This window comes from Saimiri boliviensis, chromosome 2 (assembly GCF_048565385.1).
Source record: "Saimiri boliviensis isolate mSaiBol1 chromosome 2, mSaiBol1.pri, whole genome shotgun sequence".
NCBI lineage: Eukaryota > Metazoa > Chordata > Mammalia > Primates > Cebidae > Saimiri > Saimiri boliviensis.
This window is the reverse complement of record NC_133450.1, coordinates 234442379-234460842: the sequence shown is the minus strand read 5'-3', so window position 1 is coordinate 234460842 and position 18464 is coordinate 234442379. Positions and strand designations below refer to the sequence as shown.

At 39.9% G+C, this 18464-nt stretch overlaps 1 protein-coding gene across 2 annotated transcripts in view; it reads right to left on the bottom strand.

Moving 5' to 3' along the window:
- Positions 1-503: 503 nt before the first annotated feature.
- The window catches only part of AUH (AU RNA binding methylglutaconyl-CoA hydratase), a 142751-nt gene continuing 124790 nt past the window's right edge, over positions 504-18464 (bottom strand). For both annotated transcript variants that reach the window (XM_003938193.4, XM_003938192.3), the window contains 4 exons: positions 7210-7397; positions 3810-3860; positions 2610-2657; positions 504-973 (listed from right to left, as the gene is read on the bottom strand). In XM_003938193.4, the coding sequence (XP_003938242.1) occupies positions 896-973; positions 2610-2657; positions 3810-3860; positions 7210-7397 (365 nt within the window). In that variant the 3' untranslated portion in view covers positions 504-895. The remainder of the gene's footprint in view (positions 974-2609; positions 2658-3809; positions 3861-7209; positions 7398-18464) is intronic.

Here is an 18464-nt window from a genome sequence, read left to right as displayed (position 1 = left end):
AGGAAGCAGAGAATAGTCTCCACTTTAATCCGCGACCCCCTCATTTCCATGCTCCAATCCTGGCTGCCCCATTTTCTTCCCTCCTTTGTGTACAAACATGGCCTTTCCTAGGTCAGGTGGCCAGGCAGCCAGGCCACTTGCTGGGAGAAGGTCCTGGAAGTCCCACTGCACCAGGACTCCCGTCCGTTTCAGTTCTTTGGCTCCAGTCTTTGGATTAATTCTTCACCTTTGATACTAAATTACAGGACTGACTATGTAAAGAGGTTGCCTGATAGAAGCAGCGAGGAAGGGTTGTTTCTTTTAAAATCCAGCATGCAAATGATCTAATCAATTCAAAAAGAATGGGATAAGAGAAAAATTCCCACATTTTCTTTTCACTAGTTTTATTTATATTAGGTAGTTTTCACTCAGAATATCAATTCATTTTTCGGGTTTAGATGTATGTATATGTATCTGTTCATATGCATCAATCACTTAGAAACTTTATTTGGTATAACTTCACATTTTTGGTATATAGAAATAATTTTATTTTCTTAATGCAGCACAGTAGACATATAATCAATATTATTTCCTAGTGTGCAATATATAAATTATTCACATTAAAAAATTAGGAACACAAAGCCTCTTATGCAGGAAATATTTAAAAATGTAGATCTAACTTTGCCTGTTTTCTGACAATATACACTACCAGCTTTATAAATCTGAATGCATATGACATTTACATATTTGAATGAAGTACACGGATGGGTCCATTCCGGATGCTAATTACACTATATGAATAATTTGCTCTTCACTTTGGTCACTGAGATTCCATGTGCTCAGGCATATAGTGGATCCGAAAGACACTTCCAGAAGTACATTTATTACATTGGCATCTTAAGAATTTCTATTCCTTCTATTCTCCTTTATAGCGAGGGGGCCTTTTCTCTTTAAAAGCAAGAAGACCTTCAAGTCTGTCTTTCGTTGGAATGGTCTAAGAAAAACAAAACGTTAAATATATAAAAAATGTTCAAACAACTGTAAAAGTTTATCAAGCACTATCTGAGAAAACTACCTAGAACCACATTCTTAAATTTTGAAATCTATCAGTCACTTGAACAATTCTAATTATGTAACCAAACTCATAATTCTTATTCCAAGTGGTCCTCTACCCCATTTTGCTCTTCTTTTTGCTGTTTCCTAATAAGGTAGAAGGTTATTATTGAGTTATCTCTTTTCTCTTTTCTAATATATACATCCAATGCTATTTCTATCGCACGGCTTTCAATATATCCCACAAACTTCGAGAAGTTGTATTTTCACTTTAATTCAAAACATTTTATAATTCCTCAATACATCTTTGACATATAACATTATTTAGAAGGGTGTTGTTTAATTGCTCAATATTTTGGGCTTTTCCAGCTACCTTTCTTTTATTGATTTCCAGTTTAATTCTATTGTGGTCTAGAGAATACCCTGTATGATTTCTGGTTTCTGCATTTAGTAAGTTGTAATTTACGGCCAAATGTGTTTTCAAAATTTTTCTTTGGGCTCTGAGGCTGTCCATTTCTAAGATGTCTGTAATTCACTTTCCTCATGCACGCGCGCATCAATGACAGGTGGTGGCTGACCTACACAGGATGGGCACAGAGTCACACTCTAGATACTGTTTCTTTAACCGAGGGCTCATGCAGTTTCCAACTCTCAGGAAAGGCAGAACGAAACTTTTTTTTGCTATTTCAGATGCCCTAAAACAAAGTTCTATCTTTCAGAGAAAGACGAAAAAGGGAAAACATTTTTTCCCTCTAAAGGAAGACCTACTAATTTACATGCGGTCCTCCCTCAGTATCTGCAGGGGACTGGTTACAGGACCTCCTGCAGATACCAAAATCGGTAGATCCTCAAGTGCCTTATACATTAATCAAACGGCATAGTATCATATTACCTATGCATATCCTTCTGTATACTTCAAGTCATCTCTAGACTATTTATAATACCTAGTATAATGTAAATGCCATGTACACAGCTGTTACACTGTACTGTTTAGGGAATAATGATAAGGAGAAAAGTCAGTACATGCTCAGTACAGATGCAACCGTCCTTTTTTTTTTCCTGAATATTTTCAATTTACACTTGGTTGAATCCACAAACGCAAAACTTACAGATGAAAAGGGCTGAGGAAAAAATAAAACTATAATTTCATTAGTGAACCTTCAGTGGGCAGGACAGAAGGCTCAGAACTTCAGGAAAAGCCAAGGAGAATCACCCCCAGGTTGCATGGCAGGCACACGCTCATCGCCACTCTCCTCGACCTCTCTGCACTGGAGTGGGAGGCCAGGTCCACACCCGCGAAAGCAGGCATAAGCCTAAGAGACAGCTACTGCACACACAGGACTGATTCAGTTACTCTAAGAGTTTTCGAGATTATACAGGCAAGAGACATGCCTGTGGAACACAATCTATCAGAAGAGCTAGTAACAAACAGCAGAAACAACTAATTTCAACCCATTTGTATGACTTTGGAATGGGCACAAGGGTAATCTTGCTCAGTGAAATTCATTTGAATTTTACAGAAGGTAAATATTCTTTGTAAGGGTCATTCTCATTGAATTTGTGATTGTATTACATACCTGAGCATAACAAGCTTCTTCTATGGCTAACCCTGTTACTAAATCGACCTGAGAATAAAAACATAATCCATTTTAGCAGAAGTAACTTTGTAAAATATGGTATATTCAATACAAATTCAAACTGAATAACCCTATCCCCAAAGCACAGAATCCTTTGATATACTACAGCAGATCAGAGTGTGACCAACATGAGAGACACAGAACCAGGCTTCCTGGTTCATGCTGACTCCACCACTTGGAAGCTGAGTTACCTTGGGGAAGTTATTTAACCTCTCTGTGCTTCAAAGAAGCATGTCTGAACAAGGGGCTAATTGTAATGCTCACCAAATAGGGGTACTGTGAAGATTAAATGAGTTAATCCAGGCGAGGCCTTTATATAGGACCACACACACACAAACACACACACAAACTCACACACACGTGTGATAAGGGCCATATAAGTTATTTGTTATTAGTGTTGTTACCATTATGTTAAAATTTAAATAAACCAATCAAATACTTTTACAAATTTATGAAACCGTATTTACTGCTAACAAAGTCAATCTCTTTTTACTGCTACACAGCCTAGGAAGACCCAGTGGTTCCATAGTCTATAAGAAGGAAGCACTTCTCTTTAAAATACCCATAATTTAACCAGAATATAACAACTACCATGAAAAATCAAATAAACGGGTATGTGCAGCACCCCCTCCTCCCTGGCCTAGAGCCTCCCCTCCCTTGCAGTCATCTCCCTGGGGTACCCCGAGGACACACAATGGATCTGCCTTGCATTGTGTGTGTGTCCCTGCAGAGAGCACATTGAAGCTAAAGGTGGAGAGAGCCAGGAGTTCTCCTTGGAATGTTTTGCATAATATAAAACCGATGGTAACGATACACGGAATGCCCTGTTCTTTCGGTTTTCTATGAACTACTAGACAATAAATCTGTTAACTTGATGGCAAAAATAATGAGCATGTCGTAAGCTTCCGGGCACTGGTAAAATTACTGAATTCTGCGATTATGATATTGAAATTAGCAATAACTGTAAGAATGAAATCAATGACGTAGCTGCAAGGAACTTCAGTAGCTTTCAGTAACAGTAGCATTTAAACAACCATATTTTAGAACTTTAAAAAAAAATGTAGAAGTCTAAACATGATTCATTTAATTTAAATCTCTACTCTCCAAGCCAAAAACAAACTGAAGCATTAAGGAACTTACCTCCATCCCTTGATTAATTGCTAATTTTGCCACTCTCACTGCAACAGGTCCCTAAAATTCAAATTAAAGAAGCAGACTTTATTATTTATGCAAATTATGTTGTATATCTCAGTAAGATTCAGAAATTCCCACCACTGGATCCATGGCACAGCCAACAATGGCTGTCAGACACTAGATGGAAAACTGCCATCAGCACATTATTTAGATTTCACACTGTTCTGCTATGCTGCAAACTCCAGATCCTTAAAGGTCAGCAGGTAGTGCACGTCCAGCTGTGAGCTTGCTCTTCTTCAGCAACATTTCCTAGAAGTTAAGAAGAGGAAGGAAAAGAAGGCAAAGTCTTTTGCCTCAATACCGTAAGAGGTTTTGACAGAAGCTCAGGCTGGGGATGAGGCTGCTGCTATTGATTAAGGTAGGGCTCTGATATCATCTGTTTCAGACACTGGCTCTCTATCTTTCCTCCATTAGCTTGATAGCTAACAGCAATGACGGTAGATTAATCAAGAGTGTCCCCTAGGCAGTGTTCCCACAGCACAAATAAATTTGAAGTTTACATAAGTCTTTCAGGATGTAGAAGAGTCACAGAGGAATGAACTAGGTATCTGCTGTGAGAAGAAAAACATACCTGTGTCTTGCAGAAGCCTTCTCTTACCAAGCTAGCCTACAGAAAACCCAGAATCTCTCAGATGGAATTTTGTTATTTGATCACATTTTAAAGTCTTAAAATAATGTTTATGGGTGATGAATGTGAATTCATCACAAGGTAGGCCCTAAACAACAGGCACAGCAAAGGACTCTTGGATGTGACGTGGATGAGTGCATGAAAAGATATGTTTTCCTATCAAGGAGTTTCTATTATTAAATTTGACCTATCTAAATTTTCTTCCCCATCATGTTGACAGATCTTTTTCAAAGGCCACAATTTCCAAGGCTATAGTTGTTAGACAAGTATCTTATTGATAAGATATTCTTCCCATTGTGATGTGCATGTGTGGCAGACACCAACACCATTTTTTTCATGATCATCAGTCCATTTTATTAAACAGTGTGCTCCTCTAATTTTTCAATTTTCATCGCCTACTGACCAAGAAAAGGTGGCTGTCAAATCCTAGATGCACACAAATCCCTATCTCCGTTGTTAAAATGCAGATGTGGACTCTGTGGGTCTGAGACGGGCCTGAAATTCTGCAAATCTAACAAGCTGCCAGGAGATGCCCACACTGCTGGTCCACACACCACACTTTGGGAAGTAAGACTTAGAAAACCATGAGAAAAACAGGAAAATTCAAATGCTATTAGAGATAGTATTTGATTTAATTTGTTTCCCCTTTAAAACATAAAACCAGTGCCTTTTCTTCTTTACAAGCCTTTTCTTCTCAGATAAATGGAAGTAATATATAATACAGATATCACCTAGAAATACTAACTTTACAGACGCTTTCAGTTACTTGGAAGACTAATCATTTGGCAACAAAGTAACAAACATAAAAAGAAAGATGATTCCACTCAAACTTCATTTGGTAACTTGCGCATACAATTTTGCTGTCACGTATTTTCTGAAGTAACTCAACATCTGCTTATACGTTTGTTTGACATGGGGTAAAATTAATTTTAACAATCAATGTTCTCAAGGTGACAGAGGCACACACACAGGGACCATGATGACAGCTGGGTGACCACACAATGGGATGCGGCTCGACATGCTGGAAGTGGAAGAAGGGAGCGGGGTGGAGGGAGCGCACAACAGTGCCCACATTCTTGGGCAGGGCGGTGTGTGAACAGTGGTGGCACTTGCTGCATGGTGCTCACAGGAGCATCAAGGTAGACAGAGCAAGTCAGGCCCTGAGGGCTAATAAGCTGCCTATGGGGAGTTCTGAAGCAGAGAGCTGAACGTCTGCATCAAGAGGCCAGGAGTGGGTGCTGCAGATCATCAGAACTGGAATTCTGCCATAACCTTTCTTAAACACACCCCTTTCTTTCAACTGAGATGTCTTGGTCATAAAGTTTTAAGCCAATGCAACTTATAACACCAATATTCAGTCAAATTACTACTCTCCTGATCCTTGGACCATAAATCTCTCTTTAGGTAGAGATTTCTCTAATATTTGGCGAGAATAAGTTTGTAGTGGGTCTTTCTTTTAAGGCAAAAATTTTTTTTTATTTGCTGTCCTGTCTCTCCATCAATCCAACAAATACTTATTGAGCATCTACTGAGTGTATAGGTCTCCATTACCTTTTATGGGAATAAATTATATAACGGTCCTTCTCTTAAAGAGCTAACAGCTACAAAGTTAATTAAGAAGGACCAGAAGCATCAACACCAGACAGTGTGGTTTTAAAAACTGATTCAGCAGGTGCATACCAGCAGAGTGGGGCCTGGTTTGTCAGCAAAGGCTCCTGTGCTGAATGCCAAGAACACTTTCTGAAATGGAATGCAAAACTCTGAACAAATGTGAGCATTCAAGCATTTTTCAAAAGAGATCTCACAGCATTCCCAAAAAGATCCACAGTCCACAAAAACGTTATGAATCCTATTTGAGTTAAGCAATCCTGAGTTAGAGAGAAAATTATCTTGACTCTAGAAATGGTTAAGGGGTTATAAAACTTCACAGTTCACTAGAAATAAAGAAATGTCACTACTGTTTACAAAGCAAAATAAGACTCTTTCACTTAATTTAAAGCCCTTTAATCTTGTGATTTCAGACCAAAGGCACATTTGAAAAATATATTTGAACAAGTGACAAAAAGAATCACTTAAAACAGGACTGTCAGTGCATGGCCACTGATAACACTCATGAGTCAGCCATACAAGACGTGTTCTAGATTTTGAAAGTATACTTGGGAGGAAGCACAAAGGAGTTATAACAATGCCTATACCACCATGAGCACACACGCAGAAAGACAACAGCTGCTGCTTTTCAAGCAGGCTTTTCACTTTTCAAGTGAAGCCACTGCAGCAAAAGCCCACTCTGGCACAACAGACTATAGTCCCTTACTAGAAAACAGCATATTTCAAGGTATTTTGATTTGGGGTGGCCCAGTGTGACAGCCAGCCTTATCACTCTTTCTCCATGGCCACGCCTTCCGTTAGAGCGCTCAGCTGGTGAGCAAATTAAAACACCTTGCTAGGAAGTCGTGTGCACGTGATAAGTGTTGTTCAAGGGATATTTTATCAAAGTGTGGCTACGGTAAGACCCTTGGAGCATCTTCAAAGCCTCACCCGAACTCCACAGGATCGTAATGTTTAGCTCGTGTTAACAGCTCTAGTTTCACAGAGCCCATGCGTCCCTTTACTTGGATGCAAGCCAGGGCTTCTTCGGTACGCAAGATGACTGCTGTTTTAGTCAAAGCGTTAGAAAGTTTCCTAAAATAAGACAAAATAAACTCTAATGAGAAATACCTGAGGTAAAAACTCTCTCGCCAGGTCCAGGGCCTTTCTGTAGGCAGCGTCTCCCTCCTGGTTCTGTTCCAGAACATGGCTGATTAAGCCCACTGCTTTGGCTTCCTGGCCATCGAGGACTCGCGCAGAGAATATGAGCTCCTTGGCCAGGGACATTCCAATGGCACGTGGCAATCGCTGTGTTCCCCCTGAAGGGTGAAGGAGAGAGAAAAGGCAATGATTTGATACCTTTCAGTTTGAACACTTTGGTGTTTCATAGCTTCATTTATAAAAATAGATCAGGGCCAGAAGTTTACCTGTTAAAATGAGTAGCTGGAAAACTACTTCAGAACAGAATCTAATTTCTTAATTCACTTGTAAAACTAATAACACCAAAAAAGGACTCGAGAGCCTTACATCCTTATTAAGTGATTTTGGCACTGCGTATAACCTGCAACCTTTCTGGCATACCCTGAGTCCAATCCACGGTCATCACTGTGTCAGTAACCATAGGGTGAACAGCAGTGGACAGGCAGTACCAGCCAGTAAGTCCACTGACCAGAAAGGCAGAGTTTCATCAAGCTCGGCATTCTTCTTTCAGCTTAAATAAAACTTAAATTCTGAGACATTCAACTCATATTCTTTTAAAGAATCCTTTATGGTAAATAAATTGTAAACACATTTTAATTTAAAAATAAAACCAGATAATTATTCATGAAAACAGGCTTTGCCCTGGTGGTAGTTATTTCTCAGTGCCAGTCCTGGTCATCTACTCTCCTGGATATGCTCTCTCCCACAAACCCACCCCTCTTCCAGCTGGTGAGAAAAATCCACTCTGTGTGGAGTAAGAGCCATGCCTTTGGTTTTGACATTACCACTTAGTACTTTAGGGACTTCGGGAGTTGATTAACTCTTCAACTCCAAGGGAACACAGTGGGTATATTAGCATGATTTAGGGTAAACGGGGTCAGAACAGTTCTGCAGCAAGAGATGCCTATTTTGTTGAAGATGGTCGAACTTCTAGATCCGTCTACATATTCACTACAGTATCTTCCAGTGATGAGGATGGGATCTCATCAAATACAAAGTTGGGCAAAAGCAGGTAACACAGGTCTAGCCTCAATGTCTACCAAGAAGAATACAAAAACAGCTGCAACATCAGTGTTCGCCTAAGTCTCACCCTTACAATGTCTGTGCCAGGAGGCAGAGGAGCCGCTGAGTGCCCCCTTTCAGAGCAGGAAAAGCAAACTGACACTCACCATCTTACACAAGCTCACTGGGTTTCACTTGGCGCACAAAATATAAAACTTGTTCTTTCTGCATTAGCTACCAACGTTTAGAACTAGATGGGTGATTGTATCTTAAATACCAATTTCCACCCGTATCAACTGCAGCTGTGCCTTTTAGACACAATGTTCCTTTCATGTGCTGGTCTCCACTACTCTCCGTTACTGCAATACCCCATAAAGGATTACACCAGTTCTTTTCTTTAAAGGAAAGCAAAATAATTTTTATTCACATCTCTATGAAAAGTAGAAAAAATTAAAGACCACAAAAGGCACATGTTTAACAAAGTATGCCTCAATTGGAAGAACAGAGCTTAAGATGCCTTATTAAGCAAACTGCATTAAGAACCATTAACTAACATTTAGAAAACAGATCATATTTAGAAAAAGAAACCCTGAATGAACTGTAAAAGGACTAATATTTTCAATACAGATTGTTTTCAAACAAATACAATGATAATGCTACTGCAAAATGCAGTTATTACATGTTAAAGCTGCCCAAGCAGTTACAGACTGCGAGTTTATGCAAGTGTTGACTCGATACGGCGGAAAATATGTGTCTGAAGACAATGAAGCACTGACAAATTTAAATGTAACTGTTGACAATGATGTTGCTCAATGTAGTAAAGATAGGTCTGAGAACTTATGGGATATGCTGCATGGAAAAGACAAGCTATTTATGGTGCTTCCAACAGCAGCTGATTAGAACACAGATATAAATATAACTCAGATAACTATATTTACTCACGGAGTTGATGAGAATTTTGATGAGACTGAAGAACTTAACGAATATATTATTCATGATAGGCACATTAGGAAATGGTTCTTTTTTGTGTTCTGTGAAAAGTTTAATGTAGACTGGTCAAAATTAACTAATGTGACCCACATTGTTAATGTTGCACTTTTTATTCAACAGAAACAACACTTTGCAAGTCCCTGAAGCTCACATTCATTCATCACATTGTTCCATTTATATTATAACTCTCCAGGTATGAGGATTTTTGCAGAAACTTAACAAAGTAACGGTCATTTAGGTGGTAACTAATACTATGAAAAGACTCAATCCCTTAAGCTGAGGGGGCACACAGCAGGATACTTTGTTCCATAAGTTGGATGCACAACACAATAGACTGCTGGCAGGCCTGCCGTGGAGGCTACAGGTATGGTGCCCAAGAGAGCTAACTTTCTGACCCACAGAAAACAATGAATCACAGGAACCACGGGAAAACCCATGGTGGCTCACCCACCAACACTGCATCTAGGACTTGACCTTTTTGGATGACATTACAAGTCATCTACTTTAGTGCCTCATATAAATGGAATCATTCAGTATTGCCTTTTTGTGATTCACCTGTTTCACTTAGCATAATATCCTCAAGATTCACCTGTGTTGTAGCATGTGTCAGATATCCATTCCTTTTTAAGGCTAAATAACATTCCATTGTATGTATATACCACATTTTGCTTACCCATTCATCCATGGAAGGCTACCTGGGTTACTCTACCTTTTAGCTATTGTGAATAATGCTGTTATGAACATGGATACACAAATATCTCTTCAAGACTATGCTTTCAATTCTGCTTTCAATATACACAGAACGGGACTGCTGGATCGTACAGAAATTTTAGTTTAATTTTCTGAGAAATTGCCATAATGTTTTCCAGAGTCACCAAGCCATTTTACATTCCTACCAACAGAAAACAAAAATTCCAGTTTCTCTCCACTGTCACCAACACTTAAATATTTTTGGTTTTTTTTGATAGTAGCCATCCTAATGGGTGTGCAGTAGCATTTTGACACCTGCCCAGTAGTCCCATAGACAGTTCTTTTGGATAAACACAGAAATTGACCCTTCTGCTGTTAAGCTTGAAACCTTTATCTGTTTTGAGTTTCTTTCTCAGAAAAGGACCTTCAGGCCTTCCAAAAAAAGTATCAAAGGACTTTGATCACACCAGATGACTCCTTGCCCCTGCCTAGTTGTTGATTTCTTATACAGTTGCATTTCTTCCCTGCTTTATAAACCTCTAGTTTTAGTGGGTCAGGGAGATGAATTTGATGCTGAGCTCCCATCTCAGCAGCAGCAACCCATTAAAGCCTTCTTTCTTGGCAAAACTTGTCGTGACAGTGATTGGCTTTCTGTGCAGTGAGCAAGAGGACCTAGACTGAACCCCTGGTGTTTTGGTAACAATTTCATTGTGACTAGAGATGCTGAGAGTCTCTTCCCTAATGACTAGTGACAAAGAGCAAGTTTTCACGTGCTTACTGGCCAACCACATATTTTCTTTGGAGAAATGTCTATTTAAAGTCCTTTGCCTATTTTTAATTTGCGTCTTGAGTTGTTTTATTTGTTGAGTTATAGGAATTCTTTATATATTCTGGATATTAATCCTTTATCAGACATAGATTTGCAAATTATTTTCTCCCATCCCATGGGTTGCCTTTTCACTCTGTTGATAGTGTCTGATGCATAAAATTTTTAATTTTGGTGAAGTCCAATTTACCTCTTTATTCTCTTGTTACCTGTGTTACTGGTGTCATATCCAAGAAATTACTGCCAAATCCAATGTCATAAAGCTTTTTCTTCACGCTTTCTTCTAAGAGTTGTACACGTTTAGCTCTCATGCTACGGTCTTTGATCAATTTTGTGTGAATTTTTGCATAGGGTATAAAGTATTCCCAACACTACTTCTTAAAAGGGACATTTTTAAATGATTACACAAATACATGATTTCAGTCACTCATTCCTAATGAAATTTTAACTTTTAGAACATTTGTTTGGCAAGAAAGTATCTTAGTTTGCAGAAATCTAAGACTGATGGCCTGAACTATATTTTTACATGTGTGCAACTGAAAGCAACATGTCCCCTCCACCCATTAGGCATACAAAATTCATGATGTAAGATTTTTAAAAATACTATAACCTGTTCAGTTTGCCTTTCTTAATTACTAATGATACTATGAGCAAACAAATGGAAGTTTCAGTGCAATACTGGACAACTAAACATGACAGATATGGAATCTAAGATTTTTACAAATACCTCAGGAATACTTACCCCAAATGACAAAACTTTTTATGCCAACATTCATTTCCAGCTCTAAAGTACTTAAATTTATTAAAAGGCGTTTTCTATAATTAAACTAAATGAAACTCAGTACTCTTGCTAGTTAAGGAAGTCAAGGTTTATTGCAAAACTACGTCTCAATCCACAAGCTGAGATATGGCACTGAAATCTCGGTGCAATTATAGCTCACTGTAGCATCCACCTCCTAGGCTCAAATGATTCTTCTATCTCAGCCTCCTTGGTTAGCATGCCATGCCTGCCAGCAGACAGTAAACTCCAAATATAAAGAGAAAAACTAGAAAAAAAAGTACTTCAATCCACGTTTTCTTAATTCTGAATGTCAAACTCCAATATTAATTTAGAGTTAGGTAAGAGGGAAGGTAGTGTATCCTATTTCTGTCAGTTGATTGTTTCACACAAGGTTTGCTTTACTAGATTAGATCATATAATCTGCTAGTTCCCTTAGGAATCTGAATTCAGGATTCCTAAAGTGCCATTTCTAAACAGTCTTAGTGATTGATGAAATTAAGCAGTGGAATTAAAAAATAGAATTTTCCTTGGTGAAATTACAATAGTTTCAGTCTGACAAGCAGCCCTAATGCATTTAAGATGACATTTAAGCAGTCTACAAAACTATTCAAACTCACATTGTCCATCCCAACTGCTTGCAATGCAGAGCCCTGACTCCTGGCCAGGATCTGCTCTGAGGCTCCCTGGGCTGTAGCCATATACTCAGGGATTAAGACATCAGCAAGTAACACATTCTCAGGACACTCCTGCAAGTACTCCATTGTATGAGGAGAAATGTGAAGCTAAGCTGGTAATTCCAGGATAACTCACAAGGTTTTCACTAAAGAACAAAAAACTCACAGCAATCACAGTTAATAATAGTATGTACTGTATGATTTTTGAACATTCTCACCAGATGAAAAAAAGATAAGTTGGTGAAGCAGTGGATATGCTAATTAGTGTGACTGACTCTTTCCACAATGTTTACATAGATCAATACACCATGGTTAGGTGCAGTGGTGGCTCACACCTGTAATCCCAGCACTTTGGGAGTCTGGGGCAGGGGGATAGCTTGAGCCCAGTAGTTTGAGACCAGCCTGGCCAACATAACAAGACTCTGTCTCTACCATACACAGAGATATAAAATCAGCAAGGCATGGTATGCTAACCAGGGAGGCTGAGGCAGGAGGATCATTTGAGCCTAGCGGGTGGATGATCTATGAGCTATGATGTCACCAATGCAGTCCAGCCTGGGTGACAGAGCAAGATCTATCTCTAAAAATATAAAAACAAAAAGAATTTATCACATTGTGCCCATAAATATACAATTATTTGTCAGTTAAAAATAAATTTTAAGAAACAAGTGCCTCAAACCTTCCTAGGGGTGGTGAATTTACTGTACTTTTCCTTCTACAGAAAAGCAACTGTAATATTTGTCATTTCAACACCCCGCCAGCGAAAGGTACTATGCGAAGTTAGGTGTACCTACATGATAGTACGTCCAGATCGGCAAGTGGAACCTGAGTTCCAAAGTTGCATTATGATGCTATGAAGAACGCAGGTGCGTTGGCCAATGCCCTTCCCTTTCTAATGTGTGAATTCTTAGAAAACACAAGGGGATTTCTAAGGCTTTCTGCCTTGGCTGTGTCAACTTGGGAGATTCTGATTCAGTGGGTCTGAGGTGAACCTAAGGTTCTGCATTTCTAACAGGCTCCAACGTTCAGCTCAAAGAGGCAGCAGGATCTACTAACCCACTGCTCTAAAACAGGAGGTGGGGAGATAATTCTCTTCAATTAAAGCAACAGAACTTACATAACCAAATAAGTAATTGCAATGATCACCTCACATGCTGTCTACTTGTTGTTTAGGACCATTTTGGAATTCCTCCTTTAAAACTAATTTCACAGATGACAACCCATTTGTTCACTCACTGAAGCCTCACTATGGAGGGACCCTGTTCTAGGTACATGGATACATCCATGAACAAAACAAAGCTCCTGGTCCCTGGTGTTCAATACTCTTATGGGAAGCCCTGCAATAAGTATACAGACAGTAAGAGAGCAGGTGGAGATGGAGTCGGGGTGGGCACAGTTACGACAGGATGGACAGGGAAGGGGCTCTGAGCAGGCGACACTGGAGCTGAGGCAGGATGAAGCAAGGATTCCCACCCAGGTCTGGGGAATGCATCTCCAGGAGGAACATGTGGGGCACAGGTCTTGTAGGAATTGCAACTGATTCACTTGTGGAGCACAAGGAGGTCCAGTGTGGCTGAAGTGCATAGCAGAGCCAGATCCTGTGGGTCCTGTGGGTCCTAAAGGACCTGGAGTTTACTGTTTACTCTGAGGGGGACTAGAAGCCACTGGGCATCTGAGAGCATCTTCTGGAAAGTGGTATAGGACTGTCATTCTCTAATGAAGATTTGAGCTTGTCAACCAAAATAAAAAACAGAGGGAGGGTCCCTGAAAGAAATCTGGGAATAAAGCATTGCAATGGGAATACGTATGCCGTGGCAAACTATGTGCATATTCAGGGAGATAAAGGAAGACAAAGGTTTTCAAAGAAAAAAATGAGGAAGATTACATAACTGTTTTGAAATAATTATCTTTGGCTACAAAGATCAATAACAAGTGACACCAGCCTGAGATTGGACAGGCAGTTGAACAGACATCCTTGCAGAAGTGTCTTTTGTGTAAGGTTGCAATGGCTTTTATGTAAGGTTCTGGTTTTTTCAGAGTGTTCTGTGATGGCATGAGAACCCTCTTTTCACAGCCTTCTCAGTTGTATTTGTCAGGGTAATTATTATTTTTAACACCAGTGACTCCATTTTGATTCCTCCCAGATTTGAGGGAGAATTACGGTCATGAACTAAGAAGATGAAGGAGGTAGGTAGATGTTTGTACTATTTGTGGTGGAACTCCAAGCTCAGAGAGAACCTTCAAAACAAGTTCCCCAAATGCTTTCAGTGTTGGCCATGCTTTGGCTGCTCGACATCCACTGCCTCTGTTAAAATCCTGGTCTTGCTTTTGGAGACCCCTTTGGCCACTCCTCTCCCCACTGTATCAGCCTTGGTCAGTAAAGGAGCCCTGCAACTTAAGCCCAGGAGCCAGAGCTGCCTTCTCTGCCCCAACACAGTTGGACAAGCATCTACATCAGGTCTGGCCTGCTGGATGCTGTTTCCCAGGACTGAAAGTCTGAATGGGCAACCTCATGGCATGGAGACTGGCCAAGCTCACAAAGATCGCAGAGTAGTGATGTGCAGACCTGCCACCGTGTAGACTGTCTAGCTCTGGGGCTCTTGGATTCCGGTTTGTGCTCTAGGCTTCAATATCTATCCATCTATTGATTTCAGAAGTCTTACAATAAATTGCTTTTTCACTTCAGGTAGCCAGAGCCAATTTCCATTACTTACGCTCCAAAAAGATGAATGATGCAGTAACAGTGCTACTAGTTTTCTCTTTTAAAAAGTCAGATGAAACTGGGAGTTTATCTATTTTACTCTTTGCAAATAAAACTTAAGTAAATTCAATAAATAAAGTATTGATTGAGTAACCTAACAAGTGCTAGGCACTGTCCTAGGTGCTGAACCCACAGGCTGAGCAAGATAGACCATCTCTGACATAAACTTAATCATTCTGCAGGAGGGGAGCAAAGACAAATGCCAAGAAGCAAGCACGCAGGCCAGAGAGAAGCGACTGTGACGAGTGTTACAGACAGAATTTCAGGCAGGGAGAAGACTTCTGAGACAGCACACTAGATGACTAATTTAGATTGGGTGATTGGAGACGGCCTGCTTGATAAAGGTGAGGCCAATGTCTGGATGATAACCACACATCCAAATGAAGATCAGAAAGAACACCCAGTGATGAGCTTAGCTGGTACAAAGAGGCAAAGGTAAGGCAGCATATGGCTCGCTGAAGAGGAAGGAGACTACTGTGGCTCAGAGGAAAGGATATGAGGAGTAGCAAGACAGGAGCTTGGGTAGGCAGAGTAGAAGTTTACATTTCATCCTAGGCAAAGTGACACAAAGGCACTGGTGGGTTTTGAGCAGCAAGTGGCATAATTTGATCTGCACTTTAAAAAGATCATTTATAAGACTGGGGGAGAAGAGATAATAGGGGCAAAATCAGAGCAAGGTGCCGAGTAGGCAGCCACTGCTGTCACCCAAGTGTAACAGGATGGCAGTTTGGAATGAGATAGGGCAATGGAGGGAGGACTTGGAATAAGCATTGTCTGGAACTGCTAGTGAAATGGATGTCAGGGGATAGGAAAATCAATTTAATGGTAGATTTTTAGCCAGAGTGTGTGAGTGTCGCATATTATGAACACTGACAAGAATGGAGGGGAGGGAGAAGCTGAGCTCTGGCCATGGTAAGGATAAGGTATATCTTTTACACGTAAGAGTGGAGACTGTTTAGACAAACGTCAGCAAGACCTGGACAGGTGCTCAATGAGGCTCAGCTTCTCAGCTGCAGCCAACCACGTTTTATAAGCCACTTTTCCTATCACCATTCACCCTACCCATCCTTCAATAAAGCTGCCTGCCAGGAGTCATCTAGGAAAGGTATTTTTCACTGAAATAAAGACATTCAGTAATCCACAGGTCTTCTTCCAGGATGCTGTCACCTCTACATGTGATACTTGGAGCTATGGAAGCCACCGTGATGGAAGGTGGCAAGGGCAAAGTCTCCAAACTAAAGATGGCACAGCAGAAAGATAGCACTAGGCTGCTGACCTTACCACTCCTCAAGATGTCTTACTTTGTGACTGCTTGTGATAATACAGGTCTTATGGTTTAAGCCAGCTGAAATAGGATTTCCTGTTATCTGTACCAAGAACATCAGGAAGTACGGATGAATGGAGGAAAGTGATTTGAACACACATTTCAGAAAGTGGAAAAGCAAATATTCTAGGGAAGTATGGCAGTGTTGCTGGGCAAAATTAACTACAAATTTGAGACATGTGATCAGGAGATGAGTTAGCATGATTATCTTCCATCCTCAGCAACTTCTAGCTACTTGGTGGTGGGGTAGGAGGAGAGAGACTGGAACTTTGTCAGACAAGTACAAGAAGACAGGAGAGAACTAAGTAATACCAACAGCTGACACTGCTAAACAGATACTACATGATAACACTATGTAAACCCTCCCAAGTACTCCAAGAGTATTCACTCATTTAATCCTTACAATTCCCTATGAGGTTAGTGGGAAGGTAGCTAAGGTCATTTGTAAGAAAGTGATTATCACAAAGAACCAGGAAATCTAAGCTGTGTAAGGAGAAAAGAGAGGAAAAGAGGATAATGATAGAGAGTGAAAGTGTTCCCAGACCTGAAGTCTTAGTGAGATCTGGGCAGAACTGGAAGGTTAGGATGCTGCAGAGTGAGAGGCAGGAAATCGAGATTCAGAACAGAGCAGGTGTGCATGATTGGAGGTCATGGGGTGACTGGGCTGAATGGGAAGGAGAAAGAGATCCCTGCAGGTGCAGTCACAGACGTAAAATTCAGTTCGTGGACAGTATGAGACAATGTATAGAAAATGCTCGTCATGGTTTCTGGAATAAATTTTCTGTGTTTTAAAAGCCACTGAAAAGCAAATATTTGAATATTGAGAACCTATCATTTTTAAATGGGAAAAATAATAATTTACTCTTAGCTAGCTCATCCAAAAGCTGCAACCAATTTCCCCACAAATTAATAAAATGGCTGGGAAAAATCATAAACTGCTATGTAACAGTCTACCACAATTTCTATGTAAATATTTAGCATTTTAAATGCCGATTACCTACTTATTGAATGCTTAATGAATTCTTTCAGGGATATGTTATATGTGGAGAAAATAGTATCAGGTATGTATGTTTCCTTCTTTGTGGCATTAAACAGATAATGTGATGAAAACAAACAATAAGCTATATTATAGGTAAATGATGAATGTCAATAATGCTTAGAAAAATTAACAAAGAATTTCAAAACGGTCTACTTATCTAGTAAAAAGTCTGGTGGTGCAGGAGGGGGAGAGAGAGGCAAGAGTCACTGTTGCTCCTGTGTGCTGTGGTAAAGCTGCGTGCCAGGGCACGAGTGAGAACTGTAAATATTTGTACTCTGTTCGCATTCAAACCAATTTCTTTCTTTGGTACTCAAGATTCTGGAAGTGGATGCCTTTGACTCACTGTCTGAAGCCACAGACAAAATAAGAGGATGAAAACACTCAAAATGGATATCTTTCGTTGGCTTGTGATCTGTAAATAATATAAAAATGAGTTTCTAGTTTATAAGTGATTGATTCTTTTCATTTATTCACTAGATTTCAAAATCACAAGGTGGTTGCCTAGCATCCTCTAACACTGAACAGTAAGTTTTTAATCTTTGAAAATCATAATTAACTTAGAGATTTTTACCTAGTCGATGCACGACAACCCACTGAAATTAAGATCTTTATTGATGCTCAAATGACCCCATCTTTGACCAGTGAGGACTTGCTTAGATTGGCTCTGAAGTCCTTCTGACGTGACCTAAAATAGTCATTGATAACTTCCTGTTATCTGGTGTCACAAAATGTTCCAAGCTCATTGTGTACATTTCCTCCTTAGACTTCAATTCCTTTTAGTGGAGCTACATTTTAAAATGTAATGCTTTTGCTCATATCATGATCAAGTTTATTTACAATAGCAATGATTTCATATGATATGTTCTGAATTCTTTTAAAAAGAAAATGTGGCAGATATACACCATGGAATACTACGCAGCCATAAAAAATGATAAGTTCATGTTCTTTGTAGGGACTTGGATGAATCTGGAAACCATCATTCTCAGCAAACTGACACAAGAACAGAAAACCAAACACCACATGTTCTCACTCACAGGCGGGTGCTGGACAATGAGAACATGGGGACTCAGGGAGAGAAGCATCACACACTGGGGGCAGC